At 44.9% G+C, this 27,425-nt stretch overlaps 1 protein-coding gene across 4 annotated transcripts in view; it reads right to left on the bottom strand.

Moving 5' to 3' along the window:
* Positions 1 to 27,425, bottom strand: part of TTLL11 (tubulin tyrosine ligase like 11) — a 270,093-nt gene that overhangs the window by 209,037 nt on the left and 33,631 nt on the right. For 3 of the 4 annotated variants that reach the window (XM_060014202.1, XM_060014203.1, XM_060014204.1), the window contains exons 2-3: positions 10,271 to 10,367; positions 3,534 to 3,667 (exon numbers count right to left, since the gene is read on the bottom strand). In XM_060014202.1, the coding sequence (XP_059870185.1) occupies positions 3,534 to 3,667; positions 10,271 to 10,367 (231 nt within the window). The remainder of the gene's footprint in view (positions 1 to 3,533; positions 3,668 to 10,270; positions 10,368 to 27,425) is intronic. The other variant, XM_060014205.1, reaches the window with a different exon arrangement.

Genomic DNA, 27,425 nt, shown 5'->3' with positions numbered 1-27,425 from the left:
ATAACAAAGACAGTGAGGTATTGGCATCAACATTGACAAATATACCAATAGAATAGAGTAGAGAATTCAGAAATACACCCAACACATGTTTGAGCAACTGTTTTCAACATAAGTGCAAAGGCAATGGGGGGAAGGTTAGTATTCTCATCAAACATTTCTGAAGCTATTTGATATCTCATGTAAAACAAACAAACAAGAAAAAGTGAATCCATACCTCACATTATATTAAAAAACTAACTCAAAACAAATCATAGACCTAGACTTAAAACTATAAACTTGGAGACGAAAACATAAGAGAACATCTTTGTGAACTTGGGTTAGGTAAAGATTCCTGATATATGACACCAAAAGCATGATCCATATAAGAACAAATCAATTAACTGATCCATCAGAATTTAGAACTTGCTCTTCAAAAGATACTGCTGAAAGGATGAAAAGACAAGGCACAGACTGGGAGAAAATATTTGCAGTTGGTATATCTGATGAATACTTGTGTTCAAAATATATAAAGAACTCTCAAAACTCAACAATAAAAATAACTCAATTTTTTAAATGGGTGAAAGATGTGAATAGACATTTCATCAAAGAATATATTTGGATGGCAAATAAGCACATAAACAGACGCTCAACACCATTTTTAAAAAATAAATTTATTTATTTATTTTTGGCTGCATTGGGTCTCCATTACTGTGTGTGGGCTTTCTCTAGCTGCAGTTCGTTGCGGTGCACAGGCTTGTCATTGTGGTGGCTTCTCTTGTTGCGGAGCACGGGCTCTAGGCATGCTGGCTTCAGTAGCTGTGGCACGCGGGCTTCAGTAGTTGTGGTGCACAGGCCTAGTTGCTCCGCGGCATGTGGGATCTTCCCGGCCCAGGGCTCGAACCCGTGTCCCCTGCACTGGCAGGCAGATTCTCAACCACTGCGCCACCAGGGAAGCCCAACATCATTAATAATTAGGAAAATACAAATTAAAACCAATGAGAAGCCACCACACACCTGTCAGAATGGCTAAAATTAAAAAGACTGACTGTTACCAAGAGTCGGCAAGGATGTGGAAGAACCAGAATGGTCATAGTTGCTGATGGGAATACAAAATGGCACAACCCACTTTGGAAAACGATCGGTACTTTCTTTAAAATTAAATGGACACCTACTATACGATCCAGACATTCTATTCCTATGCATTTACTCCAGAGAAATGAAAACATATGTTCACGCAAAGACTTATACATGAATGTTCATATTATCTCTATTTGTAACAGCTAAACACTGGAATCAATCCAGAGGTCCAGCAGCAATCGACGGTATAAGCAAACTGTGGTAAATACATTTCATGGAACACCCCTTAGGAATAAGAAGGAATGAATTATTTATGAAACAATACGGATGAATCTCAAAACATGTTGAGTGAAAGAAGCCAGACCCCTCCCACCCCCAGCACACGCAGAAAAGTATCTGCTGTATGATTCCGTTTATATAAAATTCTAGAAAGTGCAAACTGATCTTGACTGAAAACACATCCACGGTTGCCTGGCAGTGGAAGGTAGAGGGCAGGGAGGAGAGGGACAAAAGGATTATAAATGGATGTGAGGAAACATTGCGGGTGATGGATATGTCCATTATCTTCATTGTGATGATGGTTTTATGGGGTTTTATATATATATCAAAACATAGCAAGCTGCAAAGTTTAAATATTTGCAGTTTAACTGTACCTTAGTTAAAGCTGTTTTTTAAAAAATTATGAGACAAATAAGCTATCTGCATAGTCTCAAAGTATCTCCCCATAAGATACTTAATGATTACAAAGGGAAAAGTAGTAACTTTATAGTCGAGAAACCTAGCAGATACTACCTTAACTAAGGGATCAATCTTAACATCACCAGAATTAAGACATCTTGACATCGTGTATCTCTCCTGATATGCTGCACTGAGAAGGTCACAGCATCACTTTTGTGGTATTCTACCAAAAATGTGTAATCTGAATTTAATCATGAGAAAAATCAGACAGAACCAAGTTGAGTGACACTCTTAAGGAAATAACGGGTCAGTACTCTTCAAAAGAATCAAGGTCATGAAAGACAAAGGCAGACTGAGGAAATGTTACAGCTCAGAGGAGACCAAATAAGGAGAAATAAAAACTAAAGGCAATGAGGGAACATGGGGTGGATGCTGTACCAGAAAAAGGTCATTAGTAGGACAACAGGAAAAATGTAAACAAGGTGTGTAGATTATTTAGTAAGACTATATCAATGTTAATTTCCCAGTTTCAGTAATTATACAAGATGTTAATATTAAGAGAAGCTAGATGAAGGGTGTATGACCTGCATATGAATAGTCATGGCAGCTTTATTTATAATAACCTCAAACTGGAAATAACCCAGTTGCCCATCCTTTGGTGAATGGATAAATAAGTTAGGGTATATTCATAATGGAACACTATTCAGCAATAAAAATACAAACTACTGACACAACAAACATGGATGAAGCTCAAAAACATAATTCTCAAAAAAAAAAAAAAGACTCAAGAGAGTACATACTGTATGATTCCATTTATATGAATTTCTTCAACAGGCAGAACTAATCTATAATGAGAATGCAGATCAGCAGTTGCCTGGGCTGGGGGTTGTGAGGCATGATGGCAAAAAGGCACAGAGGAACTTCTGGGGATGATAGCAATGCTCTTCTAACTTATCTGATTTTGAAGACACAGTCGGTATCTATCTCATTTAAACTCAGTCTTGCAGAATACTTAAATAAACAGTTGTAGAAATGGGACAGAAAGTTATTCCACGTAGCGACAGTGGTGTGAGCAAAGCCACAGAAGTGGGAGATCGAGTATAGGGACCAGCTGATTGTTTATTTTTTTTTAATTAACTGTGCACATAATTTGCATACAAAAAAACGTACCCATTTCAAGTCGATAATTCGAAGAATTTTAAGAAATGTGTACAGACCCACGTGACTACCATTCCATAGAGAGCTTCCTTTTCAAAATTACCACTTCAAGCTGTTTTTGTTTACTGTTTGGATATGGAATGGGTCATTTGAAAATTGATTCTGGAACAAATTTAAAGCAGGACACTTAGAAGGTTTCCCCCTCAGTTTGTCAGACCTACTCAGTGGTCTTGAATGAGAGCCCAACCTCCCACATTTCACGCCACGAGATGCCAGGGAGACCACACTTCTGGGATTCACCCTAACAGCCCCAGTCCGCGTGTGGACTCAACACTCTGCTCCAGGTCTGACTCCCTGGCTCTGCAGACGCCCTGACCCCATGATCTAGCTCCTGACACCATCCTCAGGCCTGTCTCCTGGTGTCAGGACCCACTTCTTCAGTTTACCTGCCTGTCATCCTACCCGTTCAACTCTGCAAGCTGCCTTGATCGCGGCAACACCTGCTGTGTCCTGTTAAGGAACCCCCTAAACCAGTCTCAGCTTCCTGGGGACCCCTTGCCCCAGCTCCCAGCACACAGGACCCAGGACCAAGTTGCAACCATCATAGAATTCAAGGGTCATGGGGACGGAGTGCCACCTACCTGAGCCACAAAGAGCTGGAACTCGTCGGGCAGAATCCACGAGCGAGGGTAGAAGTTGTACTCCTCAGGAAAGAGATTCTGCATGATTCTCACTGCTCTGCTCAGAGTAATTTTACGCACCATCTCCGTCATGCCTGGGGAGAAGAGAAGTTGTGCGGTTTTAACAACAGTGGGCCACTAGCTATAAAACAGCCGTAAGTGGGGACTTTTAAAACCACCCACCGGACATATTCACCTTTCCAGACAGGATTTTAAAAAAAGGTCTGAGTGGTTCCCCACAGCAGTGATTCATGGTTTGGAAAGACCTAGCAAATTAATGAAAAACTTGAGGGAATAGATGGATATTTTTTTCTCATAAAAATGAAGCATCAGTTTAAAAGAATGAGTTTCCACCTAGTTTATTATTCCACTCTTTGTCAGCCCCTAGATAACAAATAAAGAGAAGAATTTATATCTTGCACTTGAAACTTAATATCCGCTCTAATTCTGGGCCACCACGCATACCTCTGGGATTCCTTCCATCTTATACCCTGGAGAATATTAACTAGTGGACTCTGGTTACATTATGAGAAGCTTAATTAAGTTGCTTTGTTTTAATCTTTCATGAGTATTAAAGGAATAAAACAGAAAAATACACACCTTTCAGCAGAACATCTGTCTCCTTGAAATAAGGACACGAAGTGGAGAGGTTAGCACAGCGTAATTTATAGTTTAAGGGGAAAAAATGGAATCTGTAGGAGTTCTTCAGTTATGAGTACTGAAACTGACATTGATCATATCTCATTAATTTGCCCAGAGGGGATGGAAATGTCTCACTTACGAAACATTTTAGAAGAATGGTAGTTTTTTTCCTTGTCACATCTTTAGAAATGCTGACAAGAAAAGAAACGGAGTATATATCTTAGCAAATTTTAGGCAAATAGGTAAAAATTATTTAAAATTTTAGCATGCTTATTTCTTAAGGCAAATATCACTGCTCAAAAAAATGGAGACTAAAAATGGCCTTCACCCTGAAAGGGGCCACACAGTTCCATCAATAACTAGAAATTTGCTAGCAAAGTCATTTTTAATAGAAAGTACAAAGTTCCAAGTCAGCTTGGCAGGTCCAAATTACTGCATTGCAAATGAGCAAAGTCAGAATGCATGAGGTTTCTCTAAACTACGTTCAGGAAGCAAAGGGTGAACACTGAGAATGAAGGCTTTAATAATCTACTTCTTGCTTCCCTCAGCATATTAAAAAGAGCAATAAAAATCTAAAAGATGGCAACTTCAAGATGTCAGTGCCTAGGTTGTTAGTTCTTGTTTAGAAGGAGACAGAGAAGATTAAAAAAGAAATAAAGGAGCTTTAAAGGCACTAATAAACTGTGCTCTAACAGGGCTTCTCTGATATTAGAGGAAACTCACTGAGGACACTTTTCTGAACTTCCCAAGAAATCAGTATGAGTCCAAAAATTAGAGCTATTTCCTTTTATTCCCCCATGAGATTAGAATTTTTGAGTTACAAACACTGGAGCTGAACGCAAAGTACACGAAATTCCAACTTCTTTGGAAATGTTTTAGTTGTGTTTCACATTTTAGTTATAGTATTAAACTAAAAACCTGCTTAACTGAGTGCAACACAGCACCTTACAGCAAATACGTGATGCTCCCTGGCCAAACAGTGCTGTGGTATTGTCCGACCTTTAATGGCCATGTGACAGGAGAAGGTTTGCTTTCAGGAATCCCTCGGCGGGTCAGAAGGACTCACATAACACACACAGGAGTGCTGTGAGTACAGGAGCGTGGTTCGAATGCTCCAGAGAAGCTTTGTGAAAACCAAGGTCCAGCAGATGGAGTAAGTATTCATTTTAAATCCGCAGTGGCTCCTTTTGTCATGCGGCTCACCAGCCCCCATGCCGGCTAACAGATCTGTTTCTGAGTTTACATCTGCGTCTGTCTCCAGACAGTTCTCTACAAAACCCAGCCAACTTAAGAAGCATCCCTTCAAGCCACTGGCTACCTTTCCCACAGGCTGTAGACGGCTCACCCCGAACCCTGCCTCAATGCCTGTCTCTGGAAGGCAGCAGTGTCAACCTCCCTCAATCCACTTTTACTGACGCCTTTGTTCCTCCGCCATCTTTAAGCTGCAGGGGAAGCATCTCTGAGCCCTCACGAGCCCCCATGTGGTGGCTGCAAGCATCCCTGCCTCTGGCAGGGGCTCAGAGGGAGATGTGCGCTCTGTCATCTCTCAGTAAGATGCGGACAAGAGCAGCTGCTCCAGGGCATATGCTTCCAGAGTAAATCTGTAAAGAGGGAGGTCACTGTCAGGCCATGCTGGCTCCACACTCTGTCTACCTTCTCCAAGCAGCTGCAGCACGTGACCCCTCCCTGCGACCCCTGCCCGAGGCTCTGGGACCCATTCTGACCTGAGGCAGAAGCTCTAGGTCCAACCATTAGCTCCCCTTTGGGGAGCTTGGACCCTTTCTTTGTAGTCCAGTTAGATAAGGAGGATTTTAATTACTTCTCTGAGGCTCTGTTGCCTGTCCCCAAAGTTTGGTCACCGGTCCTTAGCTCCTGGTGCCTGAGTGGCTGCCTCAGCGACGCCTTTGCCCTGCAGTCTCCGATGTTCCTCCTCTGTTCCCCCTAAGCCTCCCCTGCAAGGGCTGGAGTCCTCGTGTGACTTGAGCCCACTGGCTGGGCTCCTGCTATACTAACAGGTTCTTTTGAGGCTGACTGTCTACCTGCACTTCTCAAGAAGGTCTGTTCCTAGATGTCCCTATTGTGGCCGTTCCCCTGTCGGTTGGGGAAAGCCCCTAACTCAGGCTGCAGCTTCTCACCCAAGAGCTTGCCTCCTGCCACTGCTTCTGGGCCTGGGTTCTTCTGTCTGCCTCGCTGGAGTCCCAGGGCCTCGGGTGGTCTCGGCCCATTGGTGTTACACAGGAGTCTGATCTCAGGCTTGCCCACACAGGCCTACTTAGCCCAATTTAAGACAAAACAAAACAAATCAAACACACAATCTGAGCTATGTTGGGAGTGCTATTCAACCCAAGTATCATTTATAACAATAATTCTTGGCAAAAACACATTAAAACCACCAAACAACAAGCAAACATTGATACTTTCAGATCCTGGATACTGCAGTGGCCTCTTAGCTGTTTCCTCTCTCAGCCTTTCCACCCCAAACCCCCGACCTGCACCCCTGCCTCCAATGCATTCCCTCTGGCAGATCTTTCCAAACTGCAGGCTGGGCCACGTCACTCTCTAGCTTAGAAATTTCTCAGTGGCTCCCGGTGAAGTTTGGGCCCTGCCTTTCACCTCTCCACCGCCCTATCAAACTTGACCCTTTCTAACTAGCATGGGCCACGTGCCCTTTGCTGAACGAGCAACGTGCAAAGCTTTCCATGCCTTTGCACCCCATCTGCTCCCTTGATTTGCAAGGGGGACAGGCCCATCCATCCCTGGAGGCTCAGTTCACATTCAATCCTCTTTTCCAGGATCTCTTGCCCTGCCTGCCCCCCCAAGCAAATCTGGGTTAGGTCACGTGCCCTTGTTCCACATTCGCACAGCATCCCTCTGGCATGGTGCTTATTTTTATTTTGTATTTGCCTTCTCTCTTTACGTGCTTTTCTCCTTGTTTTTGTATCCCTAGCCCAGACCAGTGCTTGGCAGATGGCTGTCCCCAGAGATCCCTCGCTGGAGCCCCCTCCTCCTCTGACAAAGTCCCCTCCTCAGGGTGGGCTCTCAGGCACCACCCGCCACGTGGTGCCATACATCTCAGGCCCGGAAACTCAGCAAAAAAAACTGTTGCTTGCGAAGCTGAGAATTGATGGTTCTAGGCTTTCTTAAGGCAAAGACATATCTAAATCAGATTATTTTTAGTGAAAGTCTTAATTCATCAGTTAAGATATAATAACATATCTTGAAGGAAATTGCCCATAGAAAAGTGGCTAAAATCTAACGTGCTGACACGAACAAAATAAATTACTTCCATATGCGTATCCAAAAGTTTTCAGTTTATTCAGCATGTGAAGTGTTTATCCTTGCCTGGCACGTCCACTAGAACTTGCTCTAAGTAATACACAGTGCATACAAAATGCATCTTCAGAATAATGGGATATATCACAGACAGCAGATAAGCGTGGACACCAATGGGGCCAAAGGACAGACCATTCTGGAATCACCCCATCACTAAGGATTGCTGTCTTTCACAGGGCAGAGTGTGGCGGCCCTGGCCCACTGCCTACAGGCCTGCTTTGTCATTGGAGCTAATTAATTGCTGTTAGTAAAGTGGAAAATTGTACGTACCTGTCACTGGCACATGGAACGTGAGATGGGGCAAATGTGCTTCTTTAGAATGAATATTCTTATATCACCTTTAACGAAACTAGCCCTTTGAGTGTATTTTTTTCTGTATTTCTATTTGCGTCCCAAATGTAGAGCTATAGCGACTCCTTCCTTCCGACTCTCGGCCACCAGATGAGGCGTGAGCAAATAGGGAACATGTCAGTGAAGCCTCATTTGATAATTCATGTCTTGGGAACTCTGTCCACATTCAAAGAGTTGTTCTCTTCCAAATTATGTTCTCCCAATATCCCAATAAGCTCTTTTAGTGGCATCAAACGTCATCTTTTATGAGCAGCAAGACAGAGAAAATAATAGCTATCCCATTAAACTGTGCAAGGACCCTGGCTGCAAGAGTGCTCCTTATTCTCTGACAAAACACTTTCTCCTCTAAGAACCAATCTGACCTTGGGTTAATTTTCTAGCTCTGTTCCCCAGGAAACCAATAAAGGGAGAAAGTTAGCTGTATGACTAGACAACAAAGCATATGGTTAAAGTGATCCCTTATTGTCATCTTGCATAAATACCTGGTAGGGAGCCACAGCTCCGGGCTTTCCTGAGTGTAGTGAATCTTGTAACTGAGCATGACCCTGGTGGGGACCCTGGAAGCTGTGCTGTGGAGGAGCTATGTGAGCTATTGGCTCCTACAGGGTTTCTAAGTCAAGGGAGACCCACATCCACCAATGTGGATCTTGTCTCTTTGCACCTGAGCTTTCACTTACGGAGCCAAAGACTAGCTCTGGAACCCTTGCCATGACGCCACTGAGAAGAAATGTCTGACACTGACTGACTGGCAAGCTGTGTTTCCTGTCCTGTATCCTTGTAAGTAAAGCTGAGCCAGGTGGCCCGTGGTGGTCTGTTTGCTTAGTTGAAAAACCCGCTAGTGGACATGGCATAACCATGTATAACGTATGGCTATTGGGTTTTGTGAGAGGTATTTTCTTAAAGACGTGGCATGGAATTCCAAAAAAAAAGAATAAGTTGATCCTCCTCTTAAAAATAAGCATAAATGAAACAACTAGAGAAAACAACTACACTCTGGCTGCAACTACGTAAACATACATAAACATGGGTAAGGTTTGGGAGAAATTCTAGAAATATTCACCTTGTGGTTTTGTTCAATGAGGATGGGATTCATGGTGGTGTGCTTTTTAAAAATTATATATTATTGTATCCTATATGGTGTGTGCCCGTTATGTTAAAACTTCTGAAAATAAGTGGGACCCCTCTGGCTGGGATCATACCCAGATGAACCAAATGTCCCCTTCTCCCTACACATGCCCACTTAACTTAACCAGCCTCTTCACTGAGCCATTCAAAATAATGAATAGTAATCATGGCAGAAGAGGGCGGTAGAGATTAATAGTAAAACGGAAAGGTATGTGATAGGGCGGAGGCTGGGAGTGGAGTGAAGGGGCGTCTCGGAGTGTTGGCTGTGACACCTGTGTGGCACCAAGCCCCCCTTGCAGTCTCAGTAGACAATAGTCTCACTAGACAATGCCTTCAGGTTAAAGGCAGAGGCTGTCCGCAGCTCCTATTCCCAGTATGGAGACTGGTGTATTTCGATTTTAAAATGGTACCTGCAAATACGATACTTAAAGAAAATGGAAGCTGCGAACCCCATTTCTGTGATACTGTCCCAGAATTTTAGTACTTCTGTTTTCCGTCTCCTGCATATTAAATAGAAATTGAAATGGTCTATTTTATTTTATTTATTTGTTTGTTTATTATTTTAGTGCAACATGCAGCTTTTATTAATGTCAGACTAACTCTGTAGGGGAAATGGTTCATTTTATTGCTTTAAGGTCCTGCTTTCTCCTTTCCCTCCAATGGGCATAAAACTAGGGCTGCCTCTGATTCGCCATCAGTAGGTGAGACAGCAGTTACGGAGGGCCTCGGTGTGCCTGGAAGGACTGTAGGAGCCGTGGGAACATCCAGAAGTGTAGGAGGCGCGGCCCCTCCCAGGACCTCACGGTCTACCTGGGCAAGCCGCACACGTAGACGTATTGAGTCCACATTCACTGAGTCATTGAAATGTTCCAGAAACTATGGTGAGTGCAAATGGATTTTTTTTTTTTTTTTTTTTTTTTTTGCCTTTTGAGAATATAGTCCCCTCATGACGCTCCCATATTATATCTGAAATCCAAAAGGTGAAAGTCATGTTCTTCCGCCGGTGGAATTAGACCGGAAGAGCCTGTCTTTTTACGTTTTGGAACCTCCAGTCTTAAAACCCTTGGTGAGTTAAGTCCTGATCACCTTGCCTCCCAAGGTCACGGCACTGAGGCAGCGTGTAGGCAGCCATTCCCAATTAAGAGCCCTCAGTTTGATGTCTAAACACTGTTATGTTTTTGTCGAAGAGCGTACCCTGAGGCTCAGCCCTGGAAACGTTTTTAAATGCCAACAATAACAGTGGATACCTGGAAACTTGTTCACTAGACCGGAGAATATGTCACTGTCGTGAAATGAAACTCCATGCCAGTAGATGTCACAAGGCAAGCGTCGGCCAAATGGGAACTAGAAGAAAGAGGGGAAATGTGATGAATGACGGGAACAAGAAGCGCAGCTCCGGCACCGAGGGTCTCTTCTGTACAAACTCCCAGCGGCCTGGCACACATCACATGATTTAATGCTCATAATAAGCATGTGAAGTTGCTGACCTTCTTTCCCATGTTGCAGGGGAAGAAACAGATTAAGACAGGCTAAGTAACTGTCTCAGGGTCACAACCGCTGAGAGGCAGAGTTCTGATTCTACGTGGCGGGCACTGTACTAGTGACCTTAGAGGCACCCTTTTGTTAGAATCCCCATAACCATCCTAGAAAGCATGATGCCCATTTCACTGATGAGAAAACTGGGGCTGAGAGGGGTAATGTAACATGCCCAAGGCTGCACAGAGCTGGAAATGGGAAAAGTCAAGAACTGAATGCAGGGCTGAATTCCAAACCATACTTCTCTTTATCTGAAGACCACAACATTCAAACCAGTCCCCCCAGAACGAGCTTTCACAATCTCTTTCTATCTCTTTCTCTCTCTTCCTTTGTCTCTTATACACACACACACACACACACACACACACACACATACACACACACAGTCCACAAGGGCAGGATATATTCCCCAGTGCCTAAAATGGTTCCTGGCATTCAACAAAGACTTTTTGAATGAATGAATGAACAAACCAGGAATGGTCCTCTGACTCACGATGAGATAACCAGGTTCTCTCTTCCAGGAATATGGAAATCAGAGATGCCCGGCAGCCTCTGCTGGCCCTTGCACTGGAAGTGATCAAAAGCCAGAGCCCGGCAGCTGTGCTTGGCCGTGTGCACAGCCTGACAGAGAAGCAAAGGCAGCCAGTTTGCTGAGAGAGGAGAAAGGAGCAGGTGCAGAGAGAAAAGCAGAGATGAGGCCATGTGGCCCTGGCAACACAGACTGAGTGGTCTCAGTTCCCAGGGCTTCTAGGTCCTCGGCCCAGACCCTTCTGAGCCCGGCTGTTCCTTCTGTCCTTGGATCCTGTAAGGCAGCCTCATACTCATAGAATGCATCTCCTTTGCACAAACTATAGGGTTTCAATTACTTGCAACCAGAAAATCCCTCGCTGAGACCAAAGGGCCTGCTCTTTCTACTACATTTTGCTGCCTCTCCACAAGTTCTGCACTTACACAATGTATTTTTAAAATGCGTAACTCAGATGACCCTCCTTAAGGGAAAAGAGTGAGGACACGTTATTTCATATTTAGAACCTGCTTGTTAAAAGTCCAAATGAAGAGAAATGTCAACACATTAAACAAAATCATCCAATTTTCCCGTCCTAAGACTACAGTTAATCAGAATTTTTATCTGCTCCAAGTTGAGAGGGCTGAGTTCCAGTGAGAGAACACAGCATTAGCAATGAAATGGTGGTGACTCAATGCTTTCCAACGATTCCAAATTAAAATGAAGGCAAACAGACTCAAGGCCTTTAAATCATTCACATTATCTCAAAACTGTGCCAAAGTGAGACATATAGTACACACTCTATTAGCATTAACAACTTCCATCTATTAAGTGCTAATATAGAGGAGGGAAAAATAACTTAACCAGGGAGGTTCCTCTAAAAAGCAGACTATCCACGCAAAGTTTACTAAGATCCAAGTGGCTTTGCTGCCCACACTGCAGGAGCAACACGTGCTCCATGTCAGTGGATTACTGAGGACTCCTTATCACTCTTATGATCTCCTTTCAGTTCTTGGCACTTTAATGATTCCTAAAGCAACCTTTCATTCAGAGCCCTTAGCTCATTCAGTTTTGAGAAACTATCTTTTTCTAAATCAATTTATTCGGTAATTTCTTTGTGCCAGGCACTGTGCTAGGTACCGAGAACACAGAGAAACACAATTTTAAGTGGGTCCCAGGACTTCATAATCCCACGTCTTTTTAAGATCTTTTTAAAAACTGCTTAAACAGCTAACATCATGCTCAATGGTGAAAAACTGAAAGCTTTTCCTCTAATATCAGGAATGAGACAGGGCTACTCACTTTTGCCACTTCTGTGCAACACAGTATTGGAAGTTCTAGCCAGAGCAATAGGCAAGAAAAAGAAGTAAGAAGCATCCAAATTGGAAAGGAGGAAGTAAAATGATGTTTGCAGATGACATGATCTTATATGTAGAAAATCCTAAAGATCACACACACACACACACACACACACACACACACACAACCACACAAACTGTTAGAAATAATAAATGAATTCAGCAAAATTGCTGGATACAAAATCAATACAAAAAAATCAGTTATTTTTCTATATATTGACCATGAACAGTCCAAAAAGGAAATTAAGAAAACAATTCAATTTAAGAAAACAATTCAATTTACAATAGCATCAAAAAGAATAAAATACTTAGGAATTAACCAAGGAAGCAAAGACCTGTACACTGAAAATTACAAAATGATGCCGAAAGAAATGAAAGACACACATAAATGGAAAGATATCTCATGTTCAAGGATTGGATTTCCTATTATTAAGATGTCAACACTACTCAAAGTGATATATAGAGTCAACGCAATCCCTACCAAAATTCCAGTGACCATTTTTTTTTTCTTGCAGAAATAGAAAAATCCATCCTAAAATTCATATGGAATATCAAGGGATCCCAAATAGCCAAAACAATCTTGGAAATGTCACACTTCCTGATGCCAAAACGTATAACAAAGCTACAGTAATCAAAACAGTGCATAAGATAACAATGAGATACCACTACACACCTTAGAATGGCCAAAATCCAAAACACTAACAACACCAAGCGCTGAAGAGGATGTGGAGCAACAGGAACTCTTCGTCCATTGCTGGTGGTATGCAAAATGGTGCAGCAACCTTGGAAGACAGTTTGGCGGTTTCTTACAAAACTAAACATACTCTTACCATATGATCCAGCAATTGTGCTCCTTGGCATTTACTCAAATTAGTTAAAAACGTATGTCCACAAAAAATCCTCCACGCAAATGTTTATAGCAGCTTTATCCGTAACTGCCAAGACTTGGAGGCAACCAAGATGTCCTTCAGTAAGTGAATGAATAAATAAACTGTGGAACAGCCAGACAATGCAATTTTATTCAGCACTAAAAAGAAATGATCAAGCCACGAAAAGACGTGGAGAAATCTTAAATGCGTATTATTAAGTGAAAGAAGCCCATCTGAAAAGGCTACATACTGTATGTTCCCAATTATATGACATTCTGGAAAAGGCAAAACTACAGAGACAGTACAAGGATCAGTGGTTGCCAGGGGTTAGGAGAGAGGGAGGAATAAATAGGTAAAGCACAGGTGATTTTTAGGGGAGTGAAACTACTCTACGTGATACCATAATGGTGAATACATGTCATTATACATTTGTCTAAACCCAGAGAATGTACACCACCAAAAGTGAACACTAATGAACTATGAACTTTGGGTGATAAGAATCTGCAATGTAGGTTCATTGATTTTAACAAATGTACCATTTTAGTGTACTGTTTTTTTGATAGTGCATATGTGAGGGTAGTGATTATAAAGGAAAAAAATCTCTGTTCCTTCTGCTCTATTTTGCTGTGAACTTAAAGCATCTCTAAATCATCTCTAAATCAAAACTGATAAAAATAACTTCTAAAAAACAGTATGGTACTGATGTAAAGACAGACATATAGACCAATGGAATAAGATAGAGAACCCAGAAGTAAACTCTCACATATATGGTCAAATGATTTTTCAACAAGGATAACAAGACTATTCAATGGGGGAAAGACAGTCTTTTCAACAATTGGTGTTGGGAAAGTTGGACATCCACATACAAAAAGTTGAAGTTGGACCCTTACCTTACACCATACACAAAAATTAACTCAGAGTGGGTCAAAGACCTAATCATAAAAGCTAAAACTATGAAACCCTTAGAAGAAAATATAGGGGATAATTTTCATGACATTGGACTTGGCAATGATTTCTTGGATATGACAACAAAAGCACAGACAACAAAAGAAAAAAATAAATAAATTGAACTTCATCAGAATTAAAATTTTTGCATCGAAGGACACTGTCAACAGAATAAAAAGGCAACCCATGGAATGGGAGAAAACATTTGAAAATCATAAATCTGATAAGGGATTAATATTCTGAATATATTTTAAAAACTACAACTCAACAAAAACAACCCAGTTAAAAAATGGGCAAAAGGGTCTTCCCTGGTGGTGCAATGGTTGAGAGTCCGCCTGCCGATGCAGGGGACACGGGTTCATGCCCCGGTCCGGGAAGATCCCACATGCCACGGAGCGGCTGGGCCCGTGAGCCATGGCCGCTGAGCCTGCGCGTCCGGAGCCTGTGCTCCGCAACGCGAGAGGCCACAGCAGTGAGAGGCCCGCGTACCGCAAAAAAAAAAAAAAAAAAAAAAAAAATGGGCAAAGGACTTAAATAGACATTTCTGCAAAGAAGATATACAAATGGCTAATAACCACATGAAAAGATGCTCAACATCACTAATTATTAGGAAAATGCAAATCAAAACCACTTCACACCCATTAGGAAGCTATTATAAAAATAATAATAAAAAGGAAATAACAAGTGCTGATGAGGATGTAGAGAAATTGGAACCCTTGCGCATTGGTAATGTTAAAAACCACTGCGGAAAACAAAAATTATCACATGATCCAGCGATTCCTCTTCTGGGTATATACCCCAAAGAACTGAAATCAGGGATTCAAACAGATGTTGGTACACAAATGTCCACGGCAGCATTGTTCACAATAGCCAAAAAGTAGAAACAGCCCAAGTGTCCACTGATTATCCATCAATAGGTAAAGAAAACGTGGAGTATACACACACTGTACTATCGCTCAGCCTCAAGAAGGAATGAAGTTTTAACACCCGCTACAACATAGATGAACCCTGAAGACATTATGCTGAGTCAAGTAAGCCAAACACAAAAGGACAAATGTTGTATGATTCCATTTCTGTGAGGTAACTGGAGTAGTCAAATTCACAAAGACAAAGTAGAATGGTGGTTTCCAGCGGCTGCGGGGAGGGAAGATGGGGAGTTATTGTTTAACGTGTACAGGGTTTCAGTTTGAGAAGATGAAAATGTTCTGGAGATGGATGGTGGTGACGGTTGCACAGCAACGTGTATTTAACGCCACTGAACTGTACACTTACAGACGGTTAAGATGGTGAATTTTATGTTGTGTATATTTTACAGTAAAACAACAGCGACGACAAAACTCTCTGCTTACACCCCGCCCCCTAGGCTAAGGGGCCACTCACGGCTCTATTCTGAGCTCTCTGGAGCCTGGAATGCTGCGTGGATTTTCACGGGGCAATTGAAAATTGACAAGTGCTTCTAAGATTCCCCAGTCCCCATTTTTCTCAGGTTCACCACCATCCTCCCAGTTACCTGGGTTCTAAGTCTTGGAATCATCTTTCCTTTTCTCTTCTTCAAACCCTTTTGGAAAAAGCACTGGATTTGGGGTCAGAAGACCTGAGAGTTCTAGACTTGTCTCTGTTCACTTACTATCTATGAGAGCTTAAGTAAACAGGACCTCTGTGTCCTTGGTACACGGAGATGAGGAAACCACCGGGTAGTAACAGTGACCAAACAAGATAATGGAAATGAAAGTGCTTTGTATGCGCCACAGAACAATACAAATCTGAGTTCAACATTAAGTGTTTTACTCATTAAGTGTGAGGAACCTACTTAGTGGCACAATGTGTCTCAGGTGCCAAAGACACATGGGAACACGTCTGTCTTCATGGAGCGCACAGTCCATGGGCAGAAAGGGTTGAGTCCAAGTCACACCAGTGTATCACTACAAAGCCCGGTGAGGGCTGTGAGATGAGGCCCAGAGAGCAAGGAGAGTCCAGGGGACTGAGCACATCCGGAAAGTCAGAGAAGGGCACCCTGAGTCAGGAGACCACGTGTCCGCCAGCCCCGGGCAGCTCCAGCCGATGCCTGTTGTGCCGGTGTCAACATTAATTGTGCCAATGTATCCGTTTGGGCAACAAATTAAACGGTCACTTCACTCCTGGGAAAGGGCTATTAGAGCCGAGGTTGGAAGGAAGATCAGGTACAGGGTGAGAAGGAAGAGTGTTCCAGGCAGAGAGAACAAGCGTGTGAAAGCCCAGACACAGGACTTAGCGGGGCCCACTGGAAACCCTGCAGGAAGGTCAAGGCGGCTGGAACACAGCAGATGAGAGGAAAGGAGTGTGGGACGGGACTGAAGACTGAGGCAGAGGCCGCCCACGCGGGCCTGTACCCCGGTGCCCCGTGGAACAGTAGGTCGGTCCTGGGGGAAGAGGATGACTGGCTGGGCAGACTGAGTAAGAGGGACCAGAGAGAGAGTGCGAGCACGAGCCCTAACAGGCAAGGGGAACAGTGTGAATGTGGCTGGGAGGTCAAGCAAGATGGGAACTTAGACGTGATGACATGGAGAGCTTCGGAGCCACTGCAGTCCTCAGTGATCACCTTGCTGATCCCTTCAGCACGTCGTACCATGCTTATAATTTCATGTGTAGCCCTTACGTCCCTCATAACACTACAAATTTCCAGGACCACAACAACTGGACATACTGTCTCAGGTCCCCAGTGATGTCTAACCAGGCATCCAGTGGGCTTCAGGCCCAAGGAAAATGAGAAGCATAATCCTGAGAGCCCTTCTGATGCCCTCTTCCTCCCCAGTATCCCACTGGTCAGCAAGTCCTCTGGGTTATCTCCTCATTTATTTTTAAGTTTCCTCTCCTTCCTTAATCTCCAGTGCCTTAATTCGGGGCCTCCCTTCTCACTGGGATGAGGACCACACCAGCCTCCTGCTCAACCCTCCCCCTCCCCGCACCCGCAAAGTCTCCCCTTCCTGTCTACTCAACACCCAGAGGGATGTTTTTTTAAAGCTCTGACCATGTTACTCTTTCGCTTACAACTCTTCCCACATCAAAGCTCCAAGCCTGGTCTCAAAGACACTTCCCAAACTCCCCTCTGCCACCCCGTTTGCTTCAGGTTGGGCCATGGACACCTCGGGCACTTGCACTGTTACTGCCAGACTACTTTTGACATCAAGCGTACAGCACTTTTCTGTTTTGTGGCCTGGGTTTCTGCATGCCATTCCTTTCGCCTGGGATCTTCTGACTCAGCTGGACCATCCATGAAGCTGTCTCACCAGCTCTCCCTTCTCTGGGGCCTCCATCACTTACACCCTTCACAGGTCATTCAGCAGCAGCTCGTCTGTCAGTCTGTCTGCTTTCCCACTCGTGGACTCTTTGAAAATGAAGACACCTTCCTAAACTTGTGTGTCTCTAACACCAAGCCAGAGACTTTATTTTTAACCTTTGTGAGGTCAAGAATCACTTTGAGATCCTCTCCAGGAAAACACACAAACGCACAAAATTTTCCATGTGATTTTAGGAGAATTCAAAGACTCCCTGAAGCCCCTAGTTGTTCACAGACACCATTGTTAGCAACACCTGCAGCGTGTTTCATGAATGAACACTTGAATAAATGGACCTGTGAACAGCAGCTACTCAAATACACTTTCATCACCATCATCATTAAAGTTAGCATTTAGGCAATGCTTATTTCCATGTCTCGCATTATTTCCATGTCTATGTTAAACTCTTTATATATGTTACCTCATTTAATCCTCACAACAACCTCATGAGAAGGGGTTTCCTATTAACCTACTTACAGATGAAGAAACCAAAATTTGGAGAGATTAAATAACTCTCCCCAGGACACAGAGCTGGTAGGGGCAGAGTCAGGAGCAAATCCACGTCTGTCTGTTCCCAAGGCCCAGGCTCTTAACCACTGCACACAACTGGTCTTGAACTGATTGCTACGGTGGTCATTTGTCACTCATGGACTATAGTAACTAACCTACCCTGCACCCCACATGCCACCATCTGTGCCACAAAGGAAGTTCCTCCCCGAGTGCATATAGCTGTGTGGACCCAAAATCCTTTTCCCTCTGGCCCAGAAGGACTTAAAAAAAAAGAAAAAACCTTGCAAAATAGCCAAGTTCTAATGAGAACTTGAGCATACGTCCTTTGAGCACATTCGTGCTTGAGGAACCGATATGCTGGTCACTCTTCTAACGGCTCAAAGAGCAAGTTCAAACCCTCCCGAGGGATTTTTGCAAAATGCAATTTCACAGTGAATGCTGATGAAAGCACAATTCACGTTTCTATACTTTGGGAACGATTTTCTTCATAATGCTTCTTCGTGAACAGAAAACCTGTCAAGTGATTGGGCATAAAAGTGGCAAATAAGCTTTGATATGGGCAAACATATGTGTAAAGCTTCTTCGGGGGGAGATGACCCAAACTACTGCTTTAAAATGAGGGGCCCCAAACACTCAGGGGAGGGGGACACAAGGAAGGTGTAGCAGCCAGAGCAACACGCTTGGACTAGGAAGACCCTGGCTCAAGTCCCTCACCCACCACACCCCTCCCAGAGACCTCGACACGCTGACCTTGCCCCTCTAAGCCTCAGCAGCTCATCTACGATGGAGGAAAATGGCCACAATAAAACCTGTCTACCTCCCTGGGCTGTTATGTAGACTGAGGTAATGCCTGGGAACGCACTTTGTCAACAGTCAGTTGCTGTTATATGGGATAGTTATTATTTTTAATGTCCAAGGAAATCACCCCAATGAGTAACTTCAATAAAAAAAGATGTCAACCAAACATCAAGCATCAGTAGGACAGCTCCCGAATAAGAACACCAGCGCCACGGGGGGCCTGTGCTTGGGAAGCCTTCCACGATGCCCTTAAGCAGAGCTAATAGATTCCTCTGCACTTTGTGGATGCCTGTGGTCCAGCCGCTGCCTTGTAGGGTGTTTATGTTTACATGACTGCCTCCCCACCTAACAGAATGCTTCAGGGTAGAGATATTTTACTCTTCTTTCTGCCCTCTCCCCAACCTACCCACTGGTGGGAAGCAGTCTCTAAGATGGTCTCCACTGATCCCTGCCTCCTGGAATTCATACCCTGTGTAGTCTCCTCCCACACCGTCACAGGCTTGATCTATGTGACCAGTAGCAACAGCAGAAGTAAGGGAATGTCACTTCCGAAGCGCATCTTTATACAAAGACTGTGCCCTCCTCTCTCTCTCTCTCTCTCCCTCTCTCTCTCTCTCTCTCTCTCTCTCTCGATCTCTATCTCTCTGTCTCTCTCTCCTATTCTTCTCCTTCTCATTATCACTCACTTTGAGGAAGTCCAGGGAGAGGTAAGAAATCAAAGCCTCCTGCCAGGGCTTCCCTGGTGGCGCAGTGGTTAAGAATCCGCCTGCCAGTGCAGAGGACAATGGTTCGAGCCCTGGTCCGGGAAGATCCCACATGCCTCGGGGCAACTAAGCCCATGCGCCACAACTACTAAGCCTGCGCTCTAGAGCCCACTGGCCACAACTACTGGAGCCCGTGCTCCGCAACAAGAGAGGCCACTGCAGTGAGAAGCCCGCACTCCACAACGAAGAGTAGCCCCCACTGACCACAACTAGAGAAAGCCCGCGTGCAGCAACGAAGACCCAAAACGCAGCCCAAAAAAAGCCTCCTGCCAACAGCCATGTGAGCGAGCTAATTGGATCCTTCAGCCTCAGTCAAGTCTTCAGAGACTACGGTTCTGGCTGACAGCTTGATTACGGCTTCATGAGAGGCTCTGAGCCAGAACCCCTTTAAGCCACTCTCAGATTCCTAACCCTCAGAAACTGTGTGACATAGATGTGTGTTATTGTAAGATGCTGAACTGGGGGAACTTTGTTACGCAGCAATAGATAATGAATACACCATTCCAGTTTTAGAACAGGGTCCAAGAGAAAGGAAGCATTCGGAGAATGAAGTAATTTAAGACTCGTATAACCTTACAATGAATACTTACTGTTTATTGAGCACTTAATTATGTGCCAGGTATCTTACAGATATGCCTCCATTTTGACATGAAAAAATACAATCCCTTTGCTAATAAGTGGTAAACCCAGAATCTGAAGCCATGTTGGTCTATTTTCAAAGATTGTGCTCATTCAACTCCACTATGCTGGATGGATGGACAGATGGATTAATCTATGAAAAACAACTGAGCACATACATCTATTAAAAAATAAGTTGTGATTAACACTTCAAGGAAGAATGGAGCACAGAAGGGTCCAAAGAAGGCCAGTTAAGACAATGAAAGGACTGAGCAATTGCCCTTCAAGGACGGACTGAAAATTTAGCACTCTTTTCTTCAATCGAGAAAGCAAGCCGATGGTGAAAATTCTGGTGGAAACCCACCAAATCCTGAAGGGTGTGCCCAGATGGAACACGGTTCTATTTGCCAAGTATGAGCGTATCAAAAGAAGGGGAGCCCCTTTTGAGCCTGAGAGAGGGAGACCAGTTCAGTCCTCTTCTCTGCTGCTCACATCCCAGCTAGCAGCATCGCTCTCCTCCCAGACAGACGACAAGAGACCCAACTGAGGGGCCACGGGGAGATTCCAGGCTCCCTCCTGCCAGTGGAAAATGTGGCTGATGAGAAAAGGCCTCCCCGTGCTGGTGAGGGACCTGCCAGCTTCCTGATGGCAGCGTCTTTGGATGGGGCTGCGGGGAAAGCCCACACGTGGGGCAACTCCAAGCCTGTTTCCTCAGTGGGAACAATCATGGCAAATGTGATTGGGTTATTAGATGGATTAATAATGTGTTCAGCACTGTGCCTGGCACACAATGCCTGGCACACAGTAGGTGTTTTTCAAAAGCTAGTTTCCTTTTTTTCTTCCATCCTTTCCCATCACCCTTTCCCATACCTATTGGCTGGTAAGATATTACCCAAAGGAGCTGGTGGACAGGGGTGTTCTCTAGGACTAGCCCAAGGTTAACGTGCATACGTTAGCTCGGGGCATTTAGAGCCACGCAGGCCTTCCTGTGTGCATCTAACTCTAGCGAAAGCCTGTACATGCACAAAAGCTCCTTGACTCGAGTTCAGGAACCTGGATTCAAATCTCAGGCCTGGTAACTACCAAGGGCCTTAGTTTCATCACCTGAGAGAGGACTAGCAAACCCTCCCTCACAGGAGGTATGGTAAAGACGAAAAACAACCCCGTAAGTGAAAGGATGCTTGTGAACAGCCTGGCACATAGTAGGAGCTAAATTAATCCAGTTTAGAATATTGAGAGCAGGCTGCTTAGATTGTCCGTCACCTAATTAAGTCCCCTGGTGAGAAGGGCAGAGAGGAAGAGTCCCCAGTCTTCCCCGATGGTAGAGAAAGCAGAGGCTGGCCCTGCACAAATCCACTTCTTGAAAAACAACAGTGAATCAGACATAGCTCCAGGAATGCAGAGCCAGCCTGCAGGTAGAGGCAGATCGCTAACAGATAAACACGTTCTGTGTGACAAAGTGCTGTGTCAGAGCCCAGAAGGAGCAACTGCCCCTGCTCCAGGTGAGGGAAGTTTAACCAAGGAGGGTCCATTTGAGCTGGGTGTGAAGTTGTTGTTGTTGCCAGGCAGAGATGAAGAGAAAGAGAAGTGCGTGCCAGGGAGGGCGTCTGGGAGAGCGCAGAGTGCCCGCAGCCCAGGGTCAGTAGAGAGACAGAGCTGGAGAGGTCCACACGGCCCAACTGATCGTGAGGGGCTCACAGCGCAGGCTGAGGAGCTTGAACTCGATTCTGCAGGTGGAAGAGAGCCCAGGAAGTGCTCAAGCAGGGCTGTGCAGACCCTGCTAGGAGGGAGAACGGAGGGGAGGTGGAGAGAGACTGAGGGCAGCCAGACCCGAGAGGGAGCCAAGGCTGGGAGAAAGGGGATGGGGTGGGGGGATGACCCAGCCGAGAGAAAAAGGATGCTCTGGAAGTAGGGGTGGGGGAAGGCACGGGGGAGTGAGAGCACGTCAGCGTTTCTAAGAGGGAGAACTGCTCTGACAGCCCCTGCACTTTGAAGGAGACCCGTGTCCTGTGCCCGCGTGGGCTGACATTCCTGTCTCACCCACTCCGCGCTCCTGGTTGTTGGAGACTCTGACTGGAGAGGATCCCGCAGGGATAACTAGCACTCTGGGGAGACTTCTACTTTAAAGAGGCGCCGTCTGGCTCCAGTGGGTTTCCGGGGAAGACGATAATTACTCATCCTCTAATAGAGCCAATAAATACAGCAAGGGGATAAGTAATTAACAACCTTCTGCTGGGAAGCAGCAATTCTTGTGATCTATGAAGTTTCTTTTCCTGTTCACTTCTTTGTTACTGCAAATATGATACTCCCGGTAAGCGTGCCATGTGTTGTTCGCTGAGTTAATCACCAAAGCATGTTGTATTTTTTATTAAATCCATTCATTATAATTGACTCACATGAATTAAAGCTGGAGGAGCTGCAGTGAGGGCTGTCGTCCACCTTTGCTTCTGCTTCTGATCATAATACTTTTAATGAGATCAAAATGGTTACCATGGGGCTTCCCTGGTGGCGCAGTGGTGGAGAGTCCGCCTGCCGATGCAGGGGACACGGGTTCGTGCCCCGGTCTGAGAAGATCCCACATGGCGCGGAGCGGCTGGGCCCGTGAGCCATGGCCGCTGAGCCTGCGCGTCCGGAGCCTGTGCTCCGCAACGGGAGAGGCCACGACAGTGAGAGGCCCGCGTACCGCAAAAAAAAAAAAAAAAAGGTTACCAAACAACTTAACCACAGAAAAAAGGCGCATGTTAGCAGGAGGAGATGACAACCTTAGCCCTTTCATAATTTCCTTGCCCCATAGCAACCTCCTCCAGTTATTTATTCTGGTGTCTGATTTCCCACCCGTAAAGAACCTTAATTAGTGGTAATTATATTAGGCAAAGGAAAAAGAAAAACTTCACAAACTTCTAAAGTGATTTACTTCTTGGCTTGCAGTTTTAATTAAAATTCCAGTTTATTTAGCAAATAGCTCTGAAAAGATCAGATACCAATTTAGCATGATTTTCTTTTTCCACTTTCCAATTCAAAAGGGTGACACAAACAACAAAATAACCACCTCCGTCCCATCATAATTCAGCTGATGGAAAAGAGCTCCCACAACAATTATAAATTAACTCCATTATGCTTTGCAAAATTCTCCATAGTAATCTCCCTGCTCGCTACTCCTTCACTGCGAGTAAATGGTATCAATTCACCACCAGGCCTCAGACTACCCAGTCTCTTCCACACCAAAACTTCAAATGTGTTTATTAACTGGAATGGAAACAAAGCAAATCAGGTCGGCTGATTCCAGCAGCACATTCCAGCAGCACTTCCTCCCACCCGGGATACCAAACTTTTCCCAAAGTCGCTTCTGACAGCTCTTAGGGCTGCTCATCCCCAGTTGACCAGCTACCCAGGCCAGTTCAATACTTTCCACAGTGGCAACTCCCACCAGAAAGCTGGTCTAAAGGCACCACGTCTAGCTGAAATATCAATTCATTCAACATACAAGCAAGTCATGCCTTTGAGCCGGGTGACACACTCAGGGGATGCTGAGAGGTGCCACATTATGGGAGCAGAGGGTTAGTGGTAGGAGACCAAGTTGGAGAGTGAAAACAAGAAGACAAAGGATGCAGTCCTTACCTTCAGGGAGCTCGTAGTGCAGCGGCTGAGTCCGACCCATGAACAGATCATTGTAATGCCTACAGCCACATCTTACACAGCATCTACGATACGCCTGTGCCAGAGCTAAGCCCCTTCCTCACACTGTCACTTTTAATCTCCACACAACCTGGTGAATAGCAGTGTATCCCCATTTCACAGAGCAGGCAACTGAGGCTCAGAGAGCTGACTCTTGGTGAGAAAGAGAGCAGTTGCCAGACTAGACAAGGAAAGGACTTCCCACGGGAGGAAGCAACAGCATATGCAAAGACCTAGCAAAGAGCAGCCGGTAGCCTGGAGATCCAGTCCTCCTGTCTGTGGACACCACCTTGCTGAGCCACCTTGGGCATTACCGGATCTCTTGGGCCTGTTTCCCTGTTTGCCACATACAGGGTATTTCCTATTCTGTAAATCTACAAGGGCCTGCTCTTCTTTTCCAACAACTGACTATGACTTGGGCTAACCCTAAAGCACCCACTGCTGTCTTAATAATGTACCCAAGGGACAAAGAAGTTTCCCAGAGGACTTACTTGCCCCCTAAACTCATTTGTTCCTCCTGACCCACAAAACCAGCCTGTAAACTCCCAGAGACATGCCACTGCCCTGAGAGCCTTGAGTCGTACCATCACACGTTACTAAGAAGAATTAATATAATTGTACCGATAATTTCTATAATAATAAAAATTGTAACTACTATTTACTGAATTTATATTATGTGCTGCATGCTTTATGTGTGCTATCTCAATTCACCCTCACAACAGCACTCTCAAATAGGCAGACATACTGCCATTCCATTTTACAGAAGAGGAAACTGAGGCTCAGAGCAATTAGATAACTCAGTCTCTGGGAGTGCATCCAATAAGTGACAGAGCAAGGACAGAATCCAGCCCCGTTAAGTCTTCAGTCCCCAGAGAACTAAGCCTGGAAGAAATGAATAAGGTTCCTTTAACAAGCATAAGTTTCCAGTGACAAGGAGGTGTATATGAAGGCGGCTGTGTGCAGGGAAGGTGCAGGGGAGGGGTCGGAGTCGGGGAGTTGGCCCCGCTAGGAGCTCTCCGTAGTGCTGAAATGCCTCTGCTAAAGTACTCTGACTCACAGCACCTTCCACCTGGGCGCCCCTGCTTGTCCTAACCCTCACCTCCTGGTTTCAGTGCCCGGTAGGGCACTGATGGAATAGAGTGAATGAAAGTGGGAGCACACCTGGGAGAGAAACAGCTAACTTTTAGAAGTAGTGAGCTTGAACGGATGACGGTACATCTAATTGGAACTATCCTACAAGGGATTAGAAATACAGGAGTGGGAATGGAGAGAAGTCAAAGCAGGAGGTGCAAATTCGTGAGTCACAAAAGAGAGAACTGAAGAAAGACTGAGTGCGTTTTTGGAGTGGTTGCTGAGAAAGAAAAGCAAAGGTCCAGGAGCAGAGAGGGAAGAGGACTCTTCCTAGCAGTCCTGGACAGTGGGTACCGGGAACAAATAACTAAACTCTCCAACCCCAAAACTGCACTGAAATGTGTTCAGAGAGGGCAGAATTGTGTTGCCTGTAGGTTTGAACCTGTGAATAAATAATCACCACCACTCCTCACTCCTCCCCCATACGCCCTAAAAAAGAAAGAGGGAATGACAAAGTAGTAAAGGGAAAAATAGAAAATAGCCTGCCATATGGTCACATGATTCAAGTTAATCAAGGTAATACCCACTTTTTTTTTTTAACAAGTTCCAATGAGTTTCACTGTAGGGGTTTTTTTTCCTTTTCTTTCTTTTTTTTTTTTGGCTGCGTTGGGTCTTCGTTGCTAGGCACGGGCTTTCTCTAGTTGCGGCGAGCGGGGGCCACTCTTCGTTGAGGTGCGCGGGTTTCTCATTGCGGTGGCTTCTCTTGTTGCAGAGCACGGGCTCTTGGCGTGCGGGCTTCAGTAGTTGCAGCACGCAGGCTCAGTAGTTGTGGCACGCGGGCCCTAGAGCGTGCAGGCTTCAGTAGTTATAGTTTGCGGGCTCTAGAGCGCAGGCTCAGAAGTTGTGGCGCATGGGCTTAGTTGCTCCGCAGGCATGTGGGATCTTCCCGGACCAGGGATCAAACCCGTGTCCCCTGCATTGGCAGGCGGATTCTTAACCACTGTGTCACCACGGAAGTCCCATACCCACTCTTACCTGAAGTAAAATGGCTCCTTATAAATTTGAGAGGTCACACAGAAAGACCCTGAGCCTCTCTTTGGCCTTTCAGACCGCTGATCCTAAAGGCTTGCATGATGGGATATTTATAAGCACATCTCTCCCCCTACTGGCAAAAGAGATACTAGAAAAGCACATTTACTCTATGGCTCCATCCTCACTTCTACCCTCCTACACACCTTACATAGGAATAGTTATCCTCTTTTATTAATTTAGTCTTTCATTCAAGCATCAGTGCAACTTATGCATCAACTCGATGTCAGGCACTGGGAATTCAGGTAAGAACAAGGCACAGCCTCTGTCCTTGGAAGTTGTAAATAAATCACAGTGCAAAGTGGCAAATGCTCCAGCAGATGAGGGTCGAAGGGCTATGAGAGCATGAAGCGGGGTGTGAATTATCCTCCTGGGGAGAAAGCTGTGGTTTGGTAAAAACTTGGAAGATGAGCTGGAACTTGCCAAGCCCAGAAGCCAGGAAGGTAGTCTAGGCTGGAGGAGCCCCGTGTGCAAAGGCATGGGAGCATGAGGGAGCACGCTTAGAAGTCTCTCCAGGGCAAGAAAAACATCTTAATTATCTCTGAATTCCAGGTGCCTAGCCCAGTGCCTGGAAAGGAGTGGCACATAATAGATGCTGGAGAAACGGATGGCATGTAGTCCAGTGAGGAGGAATAGAGCATGACTGTGGGAAGGGGAATTGAATGGAACCAGAATCTATAAACCTCAAAACGAATCTTGATGTGAAACCGCTCAGCATACAGCAGGTGCGTGCAGACTTTGGTCATTCATTTCTCCAGCCCAAGGCTTGATAATAATCAACATGTCTGTCTCTCCATAGGTGTGGGAAAGGACCTGCAAGCCCTCAACATGGGCCAGTTCAAGAGTGATGGGCTAGTTCACAGCTAGAGGCCACCTTACTGCTTAGAAGTTTAAAAGGAATTATCAGCAATAACAATCTAAATGTGATGGGAGATGGGGGGATATATGAGGATCCTTTATCAAATTTTGGCATCTCCTTCTGTCTCTTATGTTGAGCTGTATTGTCAAGCTACAAATCTCACTTTTCACAGCTCAACGCAGCCAGTAGCTGTGGCAAAAAGTCCTGCTTTCACTAGCTCCTTGAGATGAGAGCTGTTATTCCTCTTCTTAAGTATTTAAGCCACACCTTTTAATTTACTTAATGAACTCAGAACAGATTGATGGCCCAGCTCAGTTGGCAATGACAGCTGGTATTTCCCTGATGACCAGATAATTAGGCAACTGCATTAAGTATATGTCACCCTGATCAAACGACAAGGTTTATTAAGACAAAGCCAGCCTACTCACAGCTTTCGGTCAGCTTCCACAGAGCGCAGGTTTTTAAGCACTCTGGTATCAGTTTAAGCACCT

Source organism: Delphinus delphis, chromosome 6 (assembly GCF_949987515.2).
Source record: "Delphinus delphis chromosome 6, mDelDel1.2, whole genome shotgun sequence".
Taxonomy (NCBI): domain Eukaryota; kingdom Metazoa; phylum Chordata; class Mammalia; order Artiodactyla; family Delphinidae; genus Delphinus; species Delphinus delphis.
Note: the sequence above shows the minus strand (reverse complement) of the source record. Positions and strands in the feature narration are given on the sequence as shown.